The sequence below is a fragment of the Tinamus guttatus genome, unplaced genomic scaffold, assembly GCF_059628265.1.
Source record: "Tinamus guttatus ecotype Peru unplaced genomic scaffold, ASM5962826v1 Tinamus_guttatus_pri_ptg000269l, whole genome shotgun sequence".
In the NCBI taxonomy this organism is placed as follows: domain Eukaryota; kingdom Metazoa; phylum Chordata; class Aves; order Tinamiformes; family Tinamidae; genus Tinamus; species Tinamus guttatus.
This window is the reverse complement of record NW_028288803.1, coordinates 551,495-570,385: the sequence shown is the minus strand read 5'-3', so window position 1 is coordinate 570,385 and position 18,891 is coordinate 551,495. Positions and strand designations below refer to the sequence as shown.

The 18,891-nt window shown below is 34.3% G+C and overlaps 1 protein-coding gene across 3 annotated transcripts in view; it reads left to right on the top strand.

Annotated features, from left to right (window-relative positions):
- The window catches only part of RALYL (RALY RNA binding protein like), a 348,258-nt gene that overhangs the window by 148,682 nt on the left and 180,685 nt on the right, over window positions 1-18,891 (top strand). For all 3 annotated transcript variants that reach the window (XM_088527230.1, XM_088527231.1, XM_088527232.1), the window contains one exon: window positions 17,486-17,763. In XM_088527230.1, the coding sequence (XP_088383356.1) occupies window positions 17,508-17,763 (256 nt within the window). In that variant the 5' untranslated portion in view covers window positions 17,486-17,507. The remainder of the gene's footprint in view (window positions 1-17,485; window positions 17,764-18,891) is intronic.

Below are 18,891 nucleotides of genomic sequence, written 5' to 3'. Positions count from 1 at the left end.
AAATATTACTATGTTTCTCAGTGTTTGTTTAAGTTCTTTTGTACTCACCAGGCAGCATCCTGAGCCGTCACAGAAATCAGTGGGAGATTTGAGTATAAACTGAAAGCCATTTGATAAACTTAAAGAGCAACCTGTTTTCTTTTTGGCCCGTGTTGATGCTCTGTGAAGAGCAAAAGGTCTGTGCTGAGACCAAACAGGGCAATTATGCTTCTGCCCTCTAGGTACATGTGCCATTGGACTCATTTCCACAATTCAGTCTAGTTCCCCTAAATGGATATCAGCCTGACACATTCACAAACATTCTCTGAAAACATTAGCAGAAATACTGAAAAGTATATAACTCACTTGGAAGAGAATGGACGATTAGTAGGAAGGTAGTATGGAGATATTTTCTACCTTTTAGTTTTTCCACACAGCTTTGTCATGAAAGCTTGTGATTGGAAACAGGGAGGTTAGCTGCTGTACAGGGTGCTGTTAAGAAGAAAAAAAAAAAAAGAAAAAGAAAAGAAAGAAAAAAGGAAATAAGTAGTGACTAGGTAGTGTGATTCACTGCACTATTTCAGTCAGAAATTACTGCCACATGGGCCTGGTCTTTAGACTTTCTAAAGGCTTTTCACCATCAGCAATGGTGCTATTGGTATGGTGCCTGCAGTATTGAGGTTTATTTTGAAATACTATGTAATGTCAAAGTCTCTGGAAATACCAACAGTAGATACTGTGCAACCATAAACTGTATAAATGTTGAAGAAGATTGAACTGACATGTCTATATTTTTGTTGTTGTTGAACCATGAGGAAGAGGCAAGGCTGGAACGGATCAAGGTTGAATCTTTGTCCTTGGAGTTCTTTGTCCAAGTAGAGGACTTCAAATGAATGACAGGGATGTATGGCAAGAAGAGGTAATGAAAAATACCATTATAGTAACCTCCATTCTCCTGTAAGTCTTTCTTTTAAAAACTCTGGATATTTTTCACCTACACTTGCATATTTGGTGAGGGACCAAACAGAGTATCGGGCCAGGACTTAAACCTGAGTCTATGCTTCCATAAAGTTATTTTGAGAAAAACATTTAAATTTTCAGTACTTTGCTACTTCATTGTGATGTAGGAGTAGAGAACCTCTTTCCCAGGGGAAGATGTTGTGAAACCAAATTCATTATTGTTTTTGAGGTAATATAACTGAAAACGTGTGGAACAGTCCACAAAAAACTGTTAAATTATCAAACAGCTTCACTTAACCTTATGTTAAATTTATGAAATTATTCCAGCCTGAAAAATGAAAAGAGAATAAAAATCAAAGTGTTTTATCTAGACATTTCCTAAAAAAATAGATTTGATTTTTTCCTCTAAATTGATTTTCTTTTAGATTGTCTCATTTCTTGCTTTATTTTGCCTTCTAGCTTTTACTCATGACTATTCCTCCCAATCTTTTCATTTTGGTTTAGGAAGGGATTCCTTTTTTTAAAAAAAAAGTTGACCTGAAATATTTCTCTTTTTTTTACTTCAATTAGTAGAAAATTGAAAAGTCTAGTCTTCACACAACTCTGTCCTGGAGCAGGGAGATATGAATTCTGTAAGATGATGCATAAACTTTGGTTAAATGAAGCCTTAATTCTTTATCATAACCCTAGTCTTGCATTACACATACCGATGATCAAGAGAACTGAGGAAAGTCCTTTGGCTGAGAGACTGGCACCTATACAAACAGGCACTGTCCACAGTTTTCTTCTGAGGAGTATTATCAATCCTGTGAATTAGAAAATCTTGGCAGATTTATTCAGCTCTTGTCACACACAAATGCAACAGGATATCTCATTTACTTTAATCCCGTTCCTTTCTTTTATAGTGTATCTAGACTTCTTTAATAACAACAGAGTTGTGTTTGTGGTGGGTGGTATGCTTACATATGCAGATTCTCATTTCAGGTTAGGTTTCTGGTTTGTAATGTGCAAGAACTTGAATGTCCACTTGACTGGGTTACACTATAGTTTGCTATAGAAAATATACAGTTACAAACTGTCAGCTGTTCAGAACTAAAGACTGATTTTCCTTTTTGGTATGTTAAACTACTTTTAACCAAAAAAGTAGTATGCCTGCCACTAGCTGCAGTGAGTTTGAACATTATGAATTTATTTCTAAAAAATTCTTCATGACTCATGAGAAAAAAGTATACATATTTGTTTTTATGTATTAGATATACATCATGATAGGATATCTTAGGACATTAAATTCATTTTATTATGAATTTGCAATATTCTTAGAGACTTGTTTTAAAAGAGATTAAGAGATTTTAAAAGAGTTTTTAAAATGAGAACGTACATATACAGATAGGCAACTAAACCTTCACCCTTTACATTTTCAATATGCTTTTTATCAATCATGACCTATACATTATCATTTTTTTTCTAAACTTTATTTTCACCTCTTATTCCTACCACGTTTCTCTAAAATAAAACTTTTCTGTGAGAAGACAAGTGAAAATTAATTGTTCTATGCCGTTGTTGTTACTAACAGTAATTTCTAATTAGAATCCCATTATACTTTAGTATTTCAAATCCTTCAATATTTCAGGATTTCAAGTCAAAGAGATTAGAATATAAATTGTTTCTGAACACTTCAAACCCTTCTCCTTCCTAAAGCAAGGGGACAAAGCTAAAGTCAGAGTCAGTTTCTGTTCTTTTGAAAGCATTTATCTGTTGTTCTCAGTCCATATTTTTAAATTGGAAAAAGAAGCTAGTTAGGGGGATGGAGAAAACAGAATGAGGAGATGTGGTACACTTTCATAGAGTTGTGGTAGCTAGGGAATAAATCTAATTACAGGAGTTTAAGCATATTTTTTAGAGCTGTTTTGTATAGCACATAAAGATATAATTTAGCAGGGTGAGAAGACAATGTTTTGAACACCCAGCTTTTGAACAGATTGACAATGTTACATTAGATATGTCTTAGCCATTTTCCTATTTATCTAGGGATCTTTTTTTGAAGGATCATCTTGCTATCCTGAGATTGAATTGTGCAGAAATACTTCTAAATGTTTCTGCTTTGCAAAGAATTTTTTTTTCTGAAAAAGATTATTACAAATCTCTTTTTTATCTATTGATAAGATATGACTGTGTTACTCACATCTTCATATCTAGATTAACGTATCCCTTCACACTCACAGTCAAGCAGCATATATCAGTAGGGATTTATAGATCAGGCAGTAACAAACAAAAGGTGAACATGTTTTTTTGATGCTGTCAGACGTTTTTACTCTCCTTAGATCTTAGAGTCTACTCTTTGGTACTTGTCAAAGTTTTTCAAAATTCTATGGTATACTATTGCACAAAATAGAAAGAAGTAAGGAAAGTGATAATTAGAGCATAACTATGTAATTTGTTGCTGTTCTGAATATACACATACTAAATGCCTATTTCTTCTCAGAAAGGTAGTGAAGAGCTCAGTTTTAAAGAGAACTTCAGCATTTCAAATGGTGTGACTTGTTCAAAGCATTTTCCAAATATTCAGAAGGGCAAATGAATCAAATAAGTAAGTTTTCTTTTTACATTACTTTTTTATATATATATGTATAAACCAGAAAGATGACCGCAATTTTCTATTCTTTCTCAAATGTCTTTCTTCACACTTATTTTTATTATACCATTTAGAAAAATTTACAGACAGAAAAAGAAATAGCTCAATAAAATCTTTTAGAGACATCTGAGGAAATCATTCTTGAGAAATACTAGTAAAGAAGAATTTCATCTAGATTTTCCTCCAAGCCATGACAATCAGCATTTTTGTGATTTTTGCAAAAACTGATACTCCTAACTTAAATATTAAAGATGGGATTGAATATCAACAGTATGAACATAAAAGAGGTGAAGGACTAGTAACCTGTATCTTTACCACACTTTTTTTTTTTTTTTTTTTCCCTAAGGGTTCTATCTCTCTCAGCACTGATAAAAGAATATAAAAATAGAACAGTAAAAATCATTAAATTGGTACTTTTTTCACTGTAAACATTTAGATAATTTTAGAAGGAAACTCATACATACATTGAAAACTTGATAACTTAAAAGCTTTAATTTACAGAAGTGAGTGTGTTATAGTTTGTCTTGTAGATATTGATCTGCCATTCTGTTTCTTATTCCACAGCATCTGGTAAATTTTCCCAATAATCAAGAGCTGAATAATTTACAAGAACATTTATAATCTGCATGTAATCAGTTTTAGGGAAAATATTTAGGTGTTCTTCCTTCATTGGAGGGGTGGATAAAAATAATAAAAAAAGGCTATTTTAGGTGACATTGCATAATGAAGACACAGTGATGTAGCTTACTCTTAGAATATAAAATAATTCCGGTGATATATTTCTTCGAAGCAATTTATGTAAGTTATTCCAGAATTGACAACCAATCACTGGCTGCCCAGTATAAGAGAGATGTGCAACTTCTACAGAGGGTCCAGCATAGAGCAATGAAGATGACTAAGGGACTGGAGCATCTATTGTATGAGGAAAGACTAAGCAAGTTGGGCATATTTAGCCTGGAGAAGATTGAGAGGGAATCTGACCAATATGTATAAATGCCTGAAGGCAGAATGTAAAGAGGATGGGGCCAAACTCTTCTCAGTGGTGGCCAGTGACAGGACAAGGGATAATGGGTGCAAATCGAAACACAGGGAGTTCCAGCTCCATGTGAGGAAGAACTTGACCATGAGCATGACAGAGCCCTGGAACAGGCTGCCCAGAGAGGCTGCTTGTGGAGTCTCCTTCTCTGGAGATCTTCAAAACCCGCCTGGATGCCACCCTGTGCCACGTGCTCTAGGTGTCGCTGCTTGAACAGGAGACTTAGACTAGATGATCTTTAGAGGTCTCTTCCAACCTCAGCCATTCTGTGATTCTGTTTTTTTTTTTTTTTCCCTACATGAGATTTATTATCAAGTATACGGATGACATATGTAGGTTTTGATGCCAAACTGTAATAAAGCAACTATATTGTTTTTAAAGGAATAAAATGTGTTCTTGTTTTTTTTTTTTTTTCCCCCCCCCCCCCCAAAGGAGCAAATAAGAATATACAGTCATGTATAATCATGTTGGAAAAATAACTAGCAATGCTAATAGAATTCAAAGAGTGTATGTTGCATGCAGTGTGTTGGGGAACTGAGAGTTGCATGTTAAAAAAAAAAAGTGTCAATCCCTGCTGAGACTATGTTTTAGTCTCCAAATAATTAATTCTGTCAAATAATTAATATTTGTTGACAAGATGAAGTTGAGTGCATAGAGCATCACATGTGTTGTAATTAGTTGGGATGATAAGATGAAATGGAAAGAAAATAATCAATTTGAGCTGCCAAAGCTGATCACTTAAGCCAAGTGAAGTAACACAAACAAGTTTCCTCCATAGATCTCCTACACTCTTATAAAAGACTTAGCTTTGGTTGCTTCGGTGGGCTGCCTGCTTTTCAGTTCTGAGTTGCCAAGATTCATGGCTATGAGAGACCTGTTTAAAAATGATTCATATTTAGAAAAAGAAGAAAAATCCTTATTCATTGTATGTCTTAAAACAGCAAAACTTTAAATGCTTCTGCTTGTACTTGATATTGAAAAGTTGGGAAGGAGATAAACTAAAAGTAACACCAAACCACTCATTTTATACCATTTTGCTGCAGTTAAGTCATAAAGTTTCACTGGTACTTAAAGAAGAGTTACATCTCCAGTACTTCTAATAAGCTCATCCGTGACCTCAGAGCTTAGATATTATGTCAGCAAGAGTTTCAGAAAAATAGAAAATTTGGGGGGAAAATTATCCATTACAAATTATTTGATCTGATCATTTTTTACTGCACTCCTATTAGATACTTTGCAACTCTTCACTACTACAGTGTAGGAAACTGTAATTAATAGCATAAATTATTTACACATAAAATTCATAGGAAGAGTTCTTTATATTCAAATTTGTTCAACCTCACATGGTACAGGGGAGGGGAGATAATATAAAGTATATTTATGTAAAATATTTGAGGTCTAACAGTTTATTTTCTACTGGTGTTGGTGTTTCTAAAAATAATTTGTTTGAAAAGCTATTTTTTTTCCTTCAAAATAAATCACAAACTGATTTGCATTTCAAAAATCAGTGGAAATGCTTTTTTTTTTTTTTCCTGCCGTAGATTTATTTGCAAATTCAGTATTGCTATATTACTAGAACCATTCTTCCCTGTGCTTTAGAAACCTCTGTGTCACTTAATGACCTGCACTCATTCCTTTTAAAGCCCTTGAAGAAGCAAAAATTCCTTTTTTGGTCACTGACTTTGGCAGGTTCATAGTTTTCACTCAGAGCAGAAATACAGTCAGGCCCTGAGAGAATGACAAAGTATGTTCTCTTAAGGTGTTACTGGTCTCAGTGTTTACCAGAGCACACAGTCACCAATACGACATAGAGTGGTGTGAATGATATTAGAGAAAGATAGAGATGGGATTAAGCAGGGAGCATGAGATGGCGATTTAGGGTGGTGATGAAAATATCACAGGTTTGGATTATGAAGCCAGCACAAGAAAAGTTAATGATTGCCCATAGTCTTGATATTATAGTGACATCCTAGACTTATATCTGAATACATAGAAGTTTTTTTTTTGTTTGTTTGTTTTTAGGTATCTGTTTGCAGGGACAGAAATATGCAATCAGAACCACATTCTAACATATTTAGATGTACCTGGATTTGAATCCCACAGGCTGAGTTATCTGCTGGCATGAAATTAGCAGTTTTACTGAAAAAACATAATTTGCTGAAATAACACAATACAGAGAAAGGTGTGTTGACAACAATTTATGTATGAATTGTATCAAAAAGTCTTTACTAATGTGTGTGGTTAATGTTCAGATAATATTTTATTTAAAAAACCATTAAACAATTATCTGAGCAGGGACTATTATCTCTGTGTCTGAGCATCAGAAGATTGCTAGAATAAAAATAATTCAATTTTATATGTGAAATCAGAGCTTCATAAAGGTTTACAAGTATCTCAGATTAAATTAAAATCTTACTTGTATCTAACAACTGCTTCAATCAAAAGTAACAGATGAGAATACAAAGATCAGGGAACTAGGAAAAAAAACATTTTTCATTTGTTTTTACTGCTTTTCTTTGGCTCTTCACAAAACAGTGAAGAGAGAATGAGAATTTTTGTGTGTATACATAATATATTTCAAAGAGAAAAAATATTGCAATTTCAGGGGTCTTCAGTGGTATGCATAGTATTTGGAACCTCTTTCTAAATGTTGTTTAGATTGTTTGGCACACTTTAATATGATATTTGGTGTAATTTGAGATCTGAAGGATTTGTGATCCCTGAGTAAGCTTATGATATATGTGTCTTTCATTTAATTCCTATGTTTCAGCACATAACTGAAAAGCAAATAGCCAGATGTAATTAATGTATTAATATAAGTGACTATTAAGGTCTTTGTGTGAGAGCTCCCACAGATTTAACTAGGAAGTAGATGCCAAATTAATGCTTTTGAAGATAATCTAAGAATTCAGCAAATTTCAGCAAATATTACTTGCTTTCACAAAAGAAGGAAGTTGAACAATATTTATTTATATAAAGTGGATCAACTCCAGTGGTGTTGTGGGGCAATGGTGAAGAAGACTCTGAAGTACCCATATTGCAATAAATGCTAAGAAAGCCAAGAAAGTCTTTATCTCAGGATATACAGAATAGAAATTCTAATTCTAAAGAGTAGCAAAATGGACTGAATCATTGTCCCAGAGAATGTCTTAAACATCAGACTATCAGTTAAGAAAAGTGATAAAGGCTGTTGTCAACACATGAGTGCTCTTAATAGACATGATAGAGGAAAACTACTCAAGTGACCTGTACAGATCAACAGATGTCTAATATTTGAGCTGGGCAGGCTTAAAAGTGCAATATGTAAACCTCTCAGTCTCAACAAGGTTTAAAGGGACTTCTGCAGAACATTAAACTATTTTTAAGCTTTAATAATACAAACTGAAGCGTGATTATACTTCAGGTACCTTCAGGGTGGGAGAAGAGTGGAGCAAAAATTCCATAGATAGCTTTGGATTTGTGCTTATAAAACAGTAGAGGCCCAAGAGTCTCTCTGGATCTAGTTTATAAGATTGCTTGATGACCAATAATTGTGTGATTGTGGTGACAAAAAGGAGCTAGAGTCAGATCCAGAGCTGAGTCTGACTTTAACCATGTCTTCTCTAACTATTGTTATAGTCATATTCATATTTTAAGGTTTTTTTTTTTCATCATCAGATGCCTGTATATTACAAATATATACAATGGAAGTCTTTATAATCATATTTGCAAGATTTCACTGTCAAACTGCAGCTCCAACATATTGTAAGGTCTCAGTTTTTAAGGAAAGGTATTTCAGAGGTCTTGTTGCATGTCCTTTGTGATGAGGGAATCCCTTGGTTCTTGAGCATGTTCACTCTTAAGCTTCAGTACACATGAGATTTTGTGTATGAAAAGATCGGCTAGGTTTTCTACGTGAGAAGAACAGCATTTTTAGGTGTTATGTGGTACATAACAGTCCATTCCAGTGAATTTTGTGCTGCCATTCAGAGGGACCTAGACAGAATGGAGAGTTGGGCAGAGAGGAACCTCATGAGGTTCAGCAAGGACAAGTGCAGGGTCCTGCACCTGGGGAGGAATAACCCCAGGCACCAGTACAGATTAGGGGTTGACCTACTGGAAAGCAGCTGCCCAGAGAGCTATTCAGGAGTCCTGGTTGACAACAGGCTAGCCATGAGTCAGCAATGTACCCTCATGGCCAAGAAGGCCAATGGGATCCTGGCCTGATTCAAAAGGAGTGTTGCCAGCAGGTCAAGGGAGGGGATTCTGCCCCTTTACTCAGCTCTGGTGTGACTGCACCCGGAGTATTGTGTGCAGTTGTGGGCTCCCCAGTACAAGAAGGACATTGAGCTTCTAGAGAGGGTCCAGCATAGGGCAATGAAGATGATTAAGGGACTGGAGCACCTATTGTATGAGGAAAGACTAAGTGAGCTGGGCCTGTTCAGTCTGGAGAAGAGAAGACTGAGAGGAGATTTGATCAACATGTTCAAGTACTTGAGGGGTGATTGTAGGGAGGATGGGGCCAAACACTTCTCCGTGGTGGCCAGTGACAGGACAAGGGGTAACGGGTATAAGTTGAAACACGGGAAGTTCCACCTCCATATGAGGAAGAACTTCTTTCCTGTGAGGATGACAGAGCCCTGGCACAGGCTGCCCAGGGAGGTTGTGGAGTCTCCTTCTCTGGAGATCTTCAAAACCCGCCCGAATGTGCGCCTGTCCCACGTGCTCTAGGTGTTCCTGCTTGAACAGGAGACTTAGACTAGAAGATCTCTTGAGGTCCCTTGCAGTCTTAACCATTCTGTGATTCTGTGACAGCATGCTATTCGAATTTTCTTCTGTTTATGTAAGTAAGTATTCTTAAACATATCTCAACATTGTAAAAAATAAAATAACAATTTTGGTCAACTAATTTTTTTACAAAGATACATATGGATAGGAAATGCAGAAAAATACTTAAAAATATATGGGTATGTGTGGTATAAATGGGAAGAAGTAAGATATCACTAATCCTCAAAACAAAGTCCTTGCTGTATATTTTCTATTAAACTTCCTAGTGCAATCGCATTTTTACAGTATTTTGCAAGCTTTCATTTCATTCATGCAACAGCCCACTGAGCTGGAATATCATCTGTATTATTGCCAGTTTCTGAAGAAAGAAGGTGAGGTGGAGATATTAAGTGCCTTGCATAAGGCCTCTTATCAAGCATGTACCAGAGTTAGGATTACAATTTGGAAGCTCTTAGCTTCTTGCTTGGTATTCAGCAGTCTGGACCATGACATTTCCCAAATTCAATTTCAAACTATTATAAAATAAAAGAGAAAACATTAGGGAACAAACTCTTGTTCAAATAACATTACTGAAAGTTTTTTTTGAGGCTTCAAAAGGATAAAAATGGCCTAAATAGGCTGTGTCTGAGCCGTCCATAATCATTTCACAAGCAATAAGAATTGGAGACATCTTTGCCGAAAGAACCTTCTTCCATTAAGAATTTGACAGGATGTATCAGCAAACATTACTTGAAAAAATAATTTGTATTGGCCCTAGCTATGTTGAATGTCATGTGTGCTGTAAACCAGCCTAGTGCACCAGGAAAGCTCTGGAATGAGTTTCACTGTAGAGGAAGCATCTAGCCATGCTGCAAGTAGTCTTATCAAGAGTAATTTTACATATTAGCTTTAAATTCTAAAATGTTAAACATTTCGCTGATTAAATTTTCAGAAGATGTTTTACTTTGAGGTTGTAAACCCCCTTGAGAACACGGAAAAGTGGTGAAGTGTATTAGGAAGGTTAGAATTATAAAAATAATGGTAGCAGACTGGTTTACGTGCCAAGGCTCATTTAATCCTCACAGTGATATGAAGCTGAAGAGAAAGAAACACACAGAAAGCAACATTGCCAAATGAGACCAAGAAATCCTAGTGAGCATGAGATTAGCTTGAAATGTCATATGACAGCAAAACAGCTAAAGTTCTTCATAGGCAATTCATATAATCACTAACTCACCAAGTGAAGAAAGACAGCAGTCCTATATCTTTTACTTTCACTATACCCATATCTGAAGATTGAAATGAGATTTAGGCCACAGAAATTGGAGAAAGTCAGAAACACATTAAAAATGATTAAGAAACCAGCAGGAATGACTGATGAGAGAAGATTAAAATAGCTTGCTGTATAAATGATAAATGATGACTTGCTGGAGATGAGAAGGCAGGCTACAAATACATCTGGTCAAAATACTGGAAGTGAAGGGAAAAGTCACCAACTTTTGTCTGGTGTTTTATTTTTAAAAAGAAAAAAAAAATCCTTCTCAGTTCTATCTCCAAGAGCTTGACTGACAGCATAAGCCAGGAGCACATCCCAAGATGAAATGTTTTCATTATTAGTTTATTGGATAGACATATCCAAGGCATAGATCACAACCATGACATGTCAAAGAAACATCAAGGTTAACCCCTTTTTTTCTTTTTTTTTTTTTTTTTTTTTTTTGAGTGCATTGCCTTGGAGTGAAAATATCCCAAGTACTCTTCCTTAATATTTCAAGTGTACTTTCTGCCCTAGAGACATTTTAGTAAATAGGAATTATCTGATAGGCATTACCAAAGGCTCAATTCGGGAATTATTTTAGTGACCTTGATTTTCAGATTGTTCAGGAATTTCCTGAAAGTATGTTATCTCTTCATGGGATTAGGTGGTTAGTAATGTAACATCTTTATCCAATTTCAAACATGTCTTTATTTAGAGTCCTAGTTAAATGTACAATGTTTTTAGACTTTGCTTTAATACTTTGCTTCTGAATTTATGAGTTTATGAATGGGAGGGGAAATTGTAGTCACTCTCTGCAGACATGTTCCATTTTATTCTGCCATTTAGACTGGAGAAGGTGACTCCTTCACTAAGTGATTTGGGGAAAATATGAACCTGCAACTTGTGTCCATCTATGGAAACCTCAGAGATTCCTGTTCCTCTCTCTCTCGCTCGCTCGCTGTCTCGCTCGCTCTCTCCCTCTCTTTGGAGGTGATGAGGTTGTTTGCACGTATTCCCCCTCTTTAAATTTTCTAAACAGTTTACCAAAAATATTTTTTCTCAAAACTGTCTTATAATATGTTTCTGTATGCTCTAACTAACGTGTTTTATTTTATTAACTCCTAATATAATTATTTTATTTTTCAAAAACATATTTTTCCTTCTTCTTCATCAAAGAGAAAGTATTTGTCTCTTTGGGAAGAATGACAACAGTAGATGAAGTGCAATCTGCTACATCTTTTTTTTTTTTTTTTTTTTTTAGCCCTTCATTTTCTACAAGATATGGCAGAACAAGAATTGATGCATTTTGTCATTTATATAGCTCTAGAAATGTCAGCTTGAAAGGAGCATTGTCCATGTTGCAGACATGATGTGTCAACTCCTTCTTAAAAATAATTGAAAGGAAATCTTAAAACTGAACCATAAAAAATAAAATAAAAATGAAAGTATGATCATAAAAGAGAGGATGTCTTGTGGGCTGATGGGGAGGAGGGAAAGGATTATTTGTTCTTTGACTTTGTGGAGAATTGGAAATGCCCAGAATATTTTGCTGTGGATTAAACTATGTTATGAATAACTTTTTTCCCTGTTTGTGTGACCTAGATATAGTTACTCATTAAAAATGAATTTAAAATATAGAAAAAAAGAATATTTCAGGACTTTTAAATCTGATAGCTCTTGGTTCTCTTTTCTCTCCTTCCCTTTCCACAGTGTATCCAATATTCTTACTTGCAACAGGTGTGTAAAATTCTGTAGGGGTTTACTGAGGACTGATTTTAGCTGAGATAAAACAATTCTTAATGACTTCTTATTAAGTGACTTAACATGGATATTGAATTTTCTCCATAAGACATTATTACCGATACAAGATAAATCTATGCTGTAGGACATTTTACACAAAGAAGGACACTTCCAATGTTTAAGTCTCAGCTTTGTCTGCTGTACTATGAAAGTATGAATGTTATCCCTGTTGCTAAAAAGTCATTTAAAAGGAGAGAACATTATTTGTTTTTTTCTTGTTTTAATATATATTGATTCTTAATCTGAAAGCTTATCTGTTAAAGCAAGATTTGAATATTGTTATTTATGAAGAGCTCAGGTATTATCTGAGGATGAATGAGAGAAGGACTGAGATAAATTATTTGGAATTGCCCAGTAGAGAAACATATGTTTTGGATCAGAGACCGATAAGGTGTAATAATGCTGGATTTTATTTGCCTAAGGACAGATACCAAGAAGTTTGATATTTGAGAAAATGCACTTATTCATTTTGACACCAAAACTTTCTAGTAATAATTATTATTTTTTCACAGCTGTAGTCTTCACAATATATTTCATCATGAAGACAGATTTCATTGCTTTCATATCTGCTTAAGTTTGTGAATTTTTGGATGATTTGTAGTTATGAGATATGTACTATCTATGATACTATAAGAACTTTATTATTATAAATCTTAAAAAATATGTATTCAATGTTGCTTAAAATAACTTGTCAGTGTTGTGAATTTACATTTTTAAAACCTTACTGCATAGAGTTAATCTTCCCTTTAAGTTTCTAGACTTTATATGCATTCAAAAATGCATAATGATAATTTCAAGGAGAAAGATAAAATGTCAAGGGGCGACAAATAGTTCTTTACATTCAGTATCTAGTTAAAATTTATCATCTGAGCTAATCAGTCCTTTAAGATGAAAAAAAAAAAAGTCCTAAAGTCCTATGACTAGGAAGATGATGAACTGAATTACTTTCAAAATGGCAATTAACAGGCCAAGTCGTTGAGTGTCCATATATCTCCAGAATCCATAAATGCTTTTGTGGATTGACCTAAATGCAACATTTTGCTTGAAGCATCATTGGCGTACTGGGAGCAGAGGACTGGAAAGATCTCCCCTCCCTTCTGGAGAAAAATGCCCGGACAACTTTGTTCAATTTCCCTATTCCTTGGATTCTGTTTTTGCCTGCACTGGGACATAGCACAACTCTAAAAGTCTGGAGGTAAAAAATGGGAGTAACCACAATATCCATAGGAGAAGCAACCCTTTTGAAATGACAGTGTGGGTGCAAATGCTCACCTTCTGTATTGAGTTCTGAGTTTCACAGACCTCACTGAGCAGTACTGCAGTACTGTTGGTGCTTAAGTAAGTGAGCTTTATAGGAAAACACAGGAAGCATGCAGAGGGGCAGGGAATAAAATCTGCCACATTCTTCAGCATTTCTAATTGACTGGTTTAAATTTTTCCCATGTCTGTGCTGCATAATGTGAATCTCATTTTTAGTTATTTACATTCCTATTTAATGTTTCAGAAATTGAAATGTATAGAACAGATTTGCAAACTCTGCTCTTGCAACCAGACACCTAGACAATAACAGAAACAATCTAGTTCATAGCTTTTATGTTCAAATGTACCAAAACTTACACTAGTTGATTCCAGAGGGAAATAACTAAGTCATCATCAACATAGTGTGATGAAGAGCACTGGTAGTTAAATACTGCTTGTAAAACATTCCTTAAAAGATATGTTTGAGAAATCAAGCTTACTTATTATCACAGAGAGTCAGTGCAGTAGGAATTCAAGAAAATGTCCATAAAAGACTGCAAGAAGATGAGATAATTTCATATACTTTTATTTCTCTCATAGTTAATTATTTTTGTAGTTGTATTGTCTTAAATGTTCATGATTTTACTGATAGCACTGTATTCAGTAAGTCAGTATTCACAGATGTATATTGTTAGTGGTTTGTTAAACTTACTGTAAGTTCTTTCTCATTGTAATGAAGATCCTGTGTTTCTTTGATTTTATGAAATAGTCATAATAGTATTGTACGTATTATAGCAAGGCAATAAAATCTCAATTATATGAATTTTAATACTATTCTCATCCTTTGAATTTCCACAGCATTTTTTTCTAAATGTTCATTTGAATATGAGAGAACCCACCAGACAAATGCTTCTCTTTGTGTCACAAAAATATTGCAAATTTGCATTGCAAAGTACAACTACAAGAGAGACTAGATACATTAAATCTCCTATTCAAACTCTATCTATCTAAACTAGTGCAGAATGAAACTGAGCAAAAAGTAGGATGAGGATTTTTATGAAATAAAAAAGGGATAGTTCACTAAATCCCATGTTAATTGGCTGAATTGAGTGTAATACTGTGGTATTTGGAAAACTGTTGTGGTGGAAGTAATTAAAAGGTTTTAACTTGTTTGTTTTTAATTTTCATGCAAGTCTTGTTTGGTGGAATATTGCCTGCAGTTTTTTCCCTTTTTATGATTAGTATTTTGGGCAGTTGTGCCTGAAAGGCTCAGCTGAGATCACAACATCACTATGCTGGGAATTATATAAAAATACATTGAAAGGCTACTCTTCTCCAAAATACACAAGTCTGAAGTGACTTACAGAGAGTCGTACAGCAGCCTAGTAGAAAAGACTGGTTTCAAGCTAAGTCTACTGCTTTCCAGACTAGCAGCCTTACTTATAAAAGTTATAAAACATTGCCTCTGTGCACTTAGTAAAATCAGTTCAGATACACTGCTAATTAAAAATATGCTAAGATTTCCATTTGAGTGTACATAAGGATAGATATAGCTTTTTTTGTTGTTTCTTCACAAAGGCAAGCACAATATTAAGCACACAAAGTCTTCCTAACAGAGGTAGTATTCGCACACTACAATTGAAATCACTAGGAGAACTGAACATGCCTTGTTCACCACATTTTACCTCTCAATTTCAATTTTAGTTCTATATTCAGCTTCTGTTCTTCATTACCTCCTCTGTTTTGGTCATAATAGCTCTCTGGGAAAATGTTTCTATGATATAATCACTCTGATTCCTCTGTAAATATAAGTGTATCTAAGATGGGTCTAAACATGCTAGTTCTCAGACAACTGTAGCAGTCTGGCTTATGCCAACATGGAAATAAAGGAATATTTTGTTTACATTATTTCTTTGGGGTTTGTCTTTAGACTATGATAATACCAAATTTATTATTGTGACATATTGTGAAAGCATTCAAGTTAACTATGTAGAAACATATTTTCAATATATATAATCTTTATATATATATACACATATATGAATATATATATATATAAAGAAATCCAGAAATATTGCATTATTAAATTTTATGGAAAAGCTGAGTGGTTTTTGGCCAAGGAATTTTCCTGGCCTTTGAATGATGAAATTTGTGAACAGTAGCTTGTATATTCAGAATTTTTTAACATGCATAAACTTATAAAACAAACAAACAAACAAAAAAAAGCTTTTGTCCTACAGTATTTTTCTCTAAGTGTTGTAATATAAAATAAGCTGTTACATTAAGCTGTTAAGAAAGTGAAAGCCATATGAAAATAGCCTCCACTGGACAAATTCTTTTAACAAATCAGCCTGTTCATTAGGAGCTGGAGGACATGTATACCTGATATGTTCTTAACTGATGGGTGGGGTTTGGATTATTTTTGAAGGAGACAGTTAAAGTACTGAGAGTTATGGTAAGGATCCATGAATTGTGGACATTTTGCTCACTAGGAATAATGCAGAGTTCCATAACAATTGTTTCTTTTTTCTTCAGTCTGACTTAATGTATGGCAGCTATTGGTTAAAATTATTAAAATTCTGCTAGTTAAGCTTTCAGAGTCTAGAATAGAGGTCATTATTCCTTTTCATCTTGGGAAATGAACTGTGCTTTAGAAGTGAGCAATATTTAACTGGATTTCCTTCTTGCCTTACTATGATTTGATCAAAAATATGAGTAGGTAAAAAATAGTAACATAATTCTTTATCATAACAGATGGCCTACACCTAACTGTTGTTTAAATGATTTCCTACTTATAAAATCCGTTTTCACTGTCAAAAGTGTATGCATATTTTTGACATTTATGTGGTCTAATATAGCTAAAGAAAACCCAGCAGCCATCTAGAACAATGGCTGTTCATTTCACCTGCATCTAAATAAACATATTTAAATGGAAGACATAATCTGCTGGGAGGTGGACTTTGCATATCTATTAACAAAATTAGGTGCATTTCAATAGTGTGAAGCTTCGTGAGGGCAAACAACATTTTGTTTTGCTTTCTTTTCTTTCTTTTCTCTTTACAAATCATTCCCAATTATAACGTGTATGTTTTAATTTGAGATATTCCAGGATGTGATTTCTTTGGAGGAAAAACAAAACCAGCAAGTGGCCCTGTGTTCATACCATTAGGGAATTGTTTTGTTTAGTTTGGTTTTATTATTTATTTATTTAAGAGAGTGTCAATTGTGCTTCCCCTGTCTTTTCACTTTTCTGCACTGATTTAATAGAGAAAATTGTTCTGATAGAAACATATTGATTGCAGTAAAGAATAGTATGTTACTTGCCCTTCACTTCTCACAATGGTCAATGATATTTAACTCATGAGAAATGTGCTCGAACTGACAGTTACCAAACAAAAGCAGAGATGTCTTTCATTGTTAGACTTTGTTCTCTACCTGGCCTTGAATGTTCATTTCTTTGACATAAGGTAATGGTTCATTCTTTTGCTCTGCAACTTCTAGATGGCCTGATACTTAAAACGTCAATATTGAATTTCTAAGCACAAATCCACATATGATTACAGAAGAGCTCTGTTGTCAGAGCATTATATTATGAGCTATGTTGGCTATTTTTTATCTATAAAAATGAGAAGTCATTAATTTGACTTATTAGCAGTATTTTAAAATGTATCACCTTGGTTTTATTTATAATAATTGTTATTTAATATAATTCTTATGAATCTAGATTCAGCCTAAGTGAAAAAGTAGAAAATGAATTGTTGCTGCAAAAAAAGTAATCCAAAACCATGGTAATTGTGTGCTATGAAACATAATTCTCTCTCTTCTTTATTTAAAGGTTAAAGCCAAGTGACCCAACCATGACCGGCAAAACACAGACCAGCAATGTCACCAACAAGAATGACCCTAAGTCCATTAACTCTAGAGTCTTCATTGGCAACTTGAACACAGCCATTGTTAAAAAAGGTGACATAGAGGCGATCTTTGCAAAGTATGGGAAGATAGTTGGCTGCTCCGTGCACAAAGGCTACGCATTTGTCCAATACATGAGTGAGAGACATGCAAGAGCTGCAGTGGCTGGTGAGAATGCCAGGATAATTGCAGGACAGCCCCTAGGTAAGTGCTTGTTTATACCACTCAATTATCCTCTTCTTTTTACTTTCTATTTAAAACTGCTGCTTTTATCTTGGGGATTAATAAATTTCTTCTAGCATTGTTTTGTGTGTATTTCCAGGATATTGGATCTGTCAGAATTTTCACCACTGTAGATGTTACCTAGATATTACAAAATGTCTACTGCTATAAATTGCTGACTTATTAAATACACTACTTCTGACTTCTTATATTTCCCTATATAATGCTATTGCAGTGAACGTGATTACTCATATGAGGAAAATATAAGTTTTTTCTCTGAGGCTCTAGTTAGTAAATTTAATGTGATATAATGAGGTTAGTCTAATAGATGTGGCTTTCTTGCATTTAATGACTCTAAAATGATATTTAGCCCAGCGATGTGTCATATTTTAGATAAAAGCAAAAGAATGAGCTCTACTGGTCCTTAAAACTGCACCAAGTCAAGCAATAATACTGTTTTTTGTTTAGAGAAGTTTATTACAAAAAGTTTAGGTTGAAACTATTCATATGTAATGTGGTAGGAACTGTTCTTCTGAACTCCATTAAAAAAAAAGTATTGTTTTGTTTCCCTCTGTTATTAATTCTTGTTACCAACACTCTGCATTCTGTTATTAATTCTTGTGATGAAGTCTGGTAGATATTTTGGAAATTGTTACCTCTAAAAGATACTCTCTTTTAGATATGGTTGATATCTGGAGTACAGTTCTGCCTCATCTGTAACATGTGTAATGATGGACAATACAACAAGATGTTTAGTAGGATCCAGAGATCTTTCACTAGACTTTCTGAACTATATTGCTCACTCCCTAACTTCTGTGTGTAGTGGCTGTGTCAGAAAAAGATAAAACATATCTAGTGCTTTGGATGTAATAAATTGTAAAGAATGGACATGGCTTATTCATTCTCAGTTTCTTAGGCTGTGGAAATCTGTTTTTCTGAATATTTGTAGAAATTGAGATATTTGTGTTGGATATGGTACTGTTTTGTCACAGTTGCTCAACGGTAACTTTAAGTTTTATAAGCCATGCACTTTGAGCTCACAAGCAAATCAGATTAAAGAAATCCAATTGCATTACACAGGAGATTATTTTATATATGTTTTATATATGA